The sequence below is a fragment of the Magallana gigas genome, chromosome 2, assembly GCF_963853765.1.
Source record: "Magallana gigas chromosome 2, xbMagGiga1.1, whole genome shotgun sequence".
Classification (NCBI taxonomy): Eukaryota; Metazoa; Mollusca; class Bivalvia; order Ostreida; family Ostreidae; genus Magallana; species Magallana gigas.
In genome coordinates, this window is record NC_088854.1 from 56,529,425 (window position 1) to 56,534,424 (window position 5,000).

The 5,000-nt window shown below is 35.8% G+C and overlaps 1 protein-coding gene across 1 annotated transcript in view; it reads left to right on the forward strand.

Annotated features, from left to right (window-relative positions):
* Positions 1-3,080: 3,080 nt before the first annotated feature.
* Positions 3,081-5,000, forward strand: part of LOC105339645 (LIM domain transcription factor LMO4.1) — a 9,060-nt gene continuing 7,140 nt past the window's right edge. Inside the window, exon 1 of the mRNA XM_011445278.4 lies at positions 3,081-3,237. Within this exon, the coding sequence (XP_011443580.1) occupies positions 3,171-3,237 (67 nt within the window). The 5' untranslated portion in view covers positions 3,081-3,170. The remainder of the gene's footprint in view (positions 3,238-5,000) is intronic.

The window sequence follows — 5,000 nt, forward strand, 5'->3', positions numbered from 1 at the left end:
ATTTTTCCAGATCCTCGTTGAGATGTTCTCGGCTATGTTTAGACGTGGAACGTCATTGTTTGACGAGTTTGCAACCTTTTCGGTTTGAAATATGTCTCTGATGCGCTCGGATGCAGAATTAAACATTATTCGAGGATGCTATATAACACCTGAGCCCCTATTTACTTTCTAACTTGGAAATGAAACCCAGGTGTTCTTGCGGAAAGGTTTTGGGTGTGGAAAAAAGGTGTAGGCTATTAAATTTTAATATCTCCCTATTTCTCGGAGAGAACAATGAGTAATGCACTCATACATCATTGACATACATTATTTTTACCGATATTAGCAATGTACTTAGAGACACTGGTGATCATTATACTTTATCCTGATTTGTCTGTATAAGTTAGTACCTCATACAGTGTTATTTTTTCTGTAATCGAATCGTAGAGAATCAAACTTTAATTAGCAGACAAATAGAATTTTGCGGCAGCTGTTAGAATTATGCAATTTACAAAATTACATCGCGCAGAGATTAATATAACGGACGTCGACATTTTGATCGAAATCAAGTTACCAGTTACTGCTAAAACAAACCTTAATTGTAAATCTAGAGTAAAAATTAATAAGAGATCACCACCAGTCACTAATTGAGGTCCCAACCTGACACCAGATCCATGAAATGGGAAGACAATCTGAAGGTTTGCTGGGAATCACATTGTCTGTAAAACTGAATACACATACTAGTAGCTGATTAAAAATCTGCGCACACCGAACAAAAAACCCAATACAGATGTCGTTTTTAAATAAATACTTCAGAATAAAAGAACTACTGCAAAATATCTCCTTATACTGCATGAAGACCAGACCATCTTATTAATCTAGTATATAAAACTGGTTTTGTAATCATTTCTTTTTGCAGAGCACGTGGAATCACCTTCCACCCACCACGACCACGAGTCGACGAATTCACGCAAGAAGGATGTCGATCACAATCTGGAACACGATACATGAAACGCGCACCTTCATGCACCTTATGTAACAGGTTCCGGATAGGCTCGCGGGCATCAACAGTAGCCTGTACACTTGAAAGTTGAAACAATTGCAAATTATGACTAAAAAGATTTAAAATGAGCAAATGATAATCTTTATCTAAATGCATGATTTTTATAAATCTTTTTTAAGCACTCGTTATTGATTAATTCAAAAGATGATTTTGCAAAAACTGCTAAATTGAAACAAAAGATACGACGAGATTGTAAAATTGTTGTAATACGATCCTACAATCTAACACATATGTATAAGCATAAACTGCACATAACATATTATATATATCAACATGTTTTCAACTGGAAACTATACACATTGAATTGTAGGTGTAATCGTGAGGGATACCTCATTAGTTTATTGTCCCAAACAGAGCCCCTCTCTCTGAGGGAAAACGCTCGATAGATTTGCCGCCTTGACATTTGGACAGCCTCGGCTTTCAGAAGGATGTGATGATTGGATGCACACTAGCGCGGAACTCTCTAGTTGGTCATGTTTCCATTTAACATCTTGTGTTTTGTGTTTCTATCGACTCCATGTAACAACTGCTGGACTACAATTCAATCAGAAGTTATCATTACCATGAAATTACAATCTAACTTTGTAAATGGCGACCCTGCAATAGAACAGCCTCGCATGAGATCTGTAAACAGTAAAGATGCACGTGTTACGTAGTGTTTTTGAAATTGTATTCCCTTTGTCATGAAAACTGTTTCTAAGATTATTTTCTCTTTAGACTGTAACACGAAATCTTATAATTGGTCTTTTCTAATTCAAATGATTCTTTTCAAGTTTAAACGATAGCGAAACTTGATAATGTCCCTCAAACGGGAATTGAAAATTTCCATTCAATTAGTTTTTGTAACGGTTTCTCGAGATTTCAAGAGAAAAAAAGATTCAATCATAGATTCACTGGTAATTGGATTTGATCGTTGATATAGGAAGAGCAAATGCTGACATCATAGGACTTTAAATACGACCCGACACAGTATCAGAATTATCAACACTATATACATGTACTTATGATTCATTGTGTTGCCCTTGGAGAAGCTACACCGTATAACCGCCAGATGTAGAGGAAGATGTTGACATTTTATTTATCATTGAATTTTAAGCTAAGTTACTCAGTACTTTAAAAACATTTCAATAATCCTCGAAATTAAGTCTCCACAAACAAAGAAATACCGATTTAACGACCAAAAAACGAAATTCAAAACCATGAACTTCACGATAGTTATACGACTTCTAAGGAACTCTTAAAGTCCCGTGAAGTACATACTGTAATATATGACATTGAATTGTTCTCCATGGGGTCTTTATTGAACCAAAATCACCAACACTGCCACTTTTGCACGGCTCTTGCTAGTCAGTTGGGTATAGGTTTTGGTTCTAATGTTTTGCAATTTTTTTCGTTACAAGAAACGGCACTGAAAGATAATGCCATTTTTCTGTTCTTCTGAAAAGTCTTCTCGTGACAAGATCGCATCTCTTTAGATAAAGACAAAAATTACGGGTGCTTCAAAATCAGCAATGAAATAATTGCGTGTGATATTTAAATAATTTTTTTGCTGTCAATTTAATCGCCCAAATATTTTCATTGTCCAACAAGCAATGGGTCACAAATTCTATTAATGTTATCAATATAGTGTCGCGTTCGTTAGCGTAATTGAGAAAATTGATAATTGCTGGTACGGAAATGTTCTATGACCGAGCTCTACCAAAGCTAATTCACGGCACACACTCCATGGAACACCAATACTAATTAAATTTGCGCAAGAATTTCATCAGATCGAACTGTTATCGAACCCAAGGAGAGCGCTTCGGGATCGAGACTTCGTGTAGATGGTGCAATTAATTTATAAGTCAATTCATGAGATGAAACAGATGGTCAAATATACTGCAAATTTCCTAGATCAATACGTTCTTTTATGAATTTGAACAAGGATATCGTCAGAAATCTAATTTATTACTCAAAATAACAATTTTCAATTTAAATATCGGCCCCTTTATGGCTGACTGTTAAGGAAAATTAGTTTGACAGCATTTCATATCAGAAATTCAATGAGAATAACTCGGAGATAGACATAATTGGGTTTGTCAGATGGCAATTACTTGTTTTTCTTGCCGAGAATGTCCGTGGTCATGTAATGGTTCGGATGATGCTACACTGCAACGTCCCCTTCATCACCATGGAAAAGCACAACTCTCAATACGGTGAGTTTTAAAGTCTCACTTTCCTAGAGTAAATACCTTTATTATTTCAATTGTACACACAAGGTATGGACTACAATGAACGACATGTGTTTGATTTGGGATCTCTTGCATTGTCAATCTCCCATTAATTTATTTTTAAAAAGTCTTATTTCCATTTTGACCATCTCTAGCACAGAGTGACGAAGCTTAGAGGTTTATACGTCAGTCGTTTGTATATTTTGTACCCGAATACGAATTGTTCCAGAGATCTGGAAAAGTCGCTCGATCGTAGTTACAGAACCTGTAGAATGTTTGTTAAGAAATATTTCATTTTAAAAATTGATATTTTATATAAGTTTGAAAATTGTGTTTAGTATTTTACTAGCGCGGAATTTGAATTCCTTATATTATATGTTTATTCGCCATGCAATCAAGGGCCTTCAGGAGACATGACTGTCAAAAAAAGTTTGAGTTGAAACCCCACAGACGGCGTCGTTATGGTTTTTAGAAAATAAATGTGTTGGACAATCAAAATTCGTATGGATACATTCTGTGTAGAAAATAATTTTTAATTTCTTTCCGAAAATGACCAAATATAGTTTTGTACCAAAGGAATATTTCTAAATATAATAAAAGCATATACATGTTTATACAAATGAATCAGCCTCCCTAAACACATTCTTTGTTTGAACTAGAGGAAAATCAAAAGGAGCGGCCTACTGGTTTAAAATATTCATATTCATCAGCACGCTGATTGTGATACACAAACAAAGTAGTTTGTATGCATGATTATCTATTGTGTATCTATGAATATACATTATATTTCTGCCTCTCCCTTTTTCTAAATGTCCAGACGAGGTTTGAACCTCAGACATATAATTTTCTTACTTTCTAATTAGTTTGTTACAGGTGTGTATCACGTTGTTGGGCCAATCTCATACCCATTTCCTCCTTTTAGACACATTATAAAGTCTCCTGCAACGAAACTCGAAAATTCTGGCTAACTCTAGCCAAACAGAAGGATGGTTGACAAAATTGTCTCGGATTGCCAATTGTTGTTTGTTTAGTTGGCCACTTGCACTAAAAAGTGTTAATTAATTGAACTCGTGTTGTCTAGCTGTTGATTAATCATTACTTTATAAAAGAAAGAAACCATTACATCGAAGCACTATTTACCGAATATACAAATGTCATCATAGAAAGAAGTTTGTCTCAGCAGCTAGAATAATACGGTGTCCTATCATAAAGTGGATGCTTGGAGCAAGTGCCAAAGGCGGTGAGGGGTTTTGTTGAAACCACTGCAGTCCTCCGAACCAGCTAACAAGGTAGTGGTATTCTTTTCTGCAGACAGTGTTCCTCATCTGCGCCGAAATTCTGATTATGCAGCGTTTAAATTAAGGGTATAATTGGCTTCTTTTTAGACATCATTCTAAGAGATCAAATTGGAATTCGTTAATGAGCACCAAATTTATGTTGGGAACCAATTAATTTCAGATGAGGATAAACAAACCAAATTTCTAGCGGCGGCTTCTTGTTATACATCCTAATTCTTTTCTTGTCCGTTCTCTGTACACGCTTTATAATTGCCAATTAGGGAGCAGTGGGGGCGCTTGCATCAGGGGAATTTGAGCATTATCTTTTCAATAGAGTTGTTTCACATTAATTACATTGAATCCGTCAGTCCCCATTATAACAACGTCCAATTATTGAGGGTTTATGTACCTCTCGATCCCCCCTTCTTTCTAGCGTGGCGGTGTAATTTGGGGGATTTGCGGTCTGAGGGA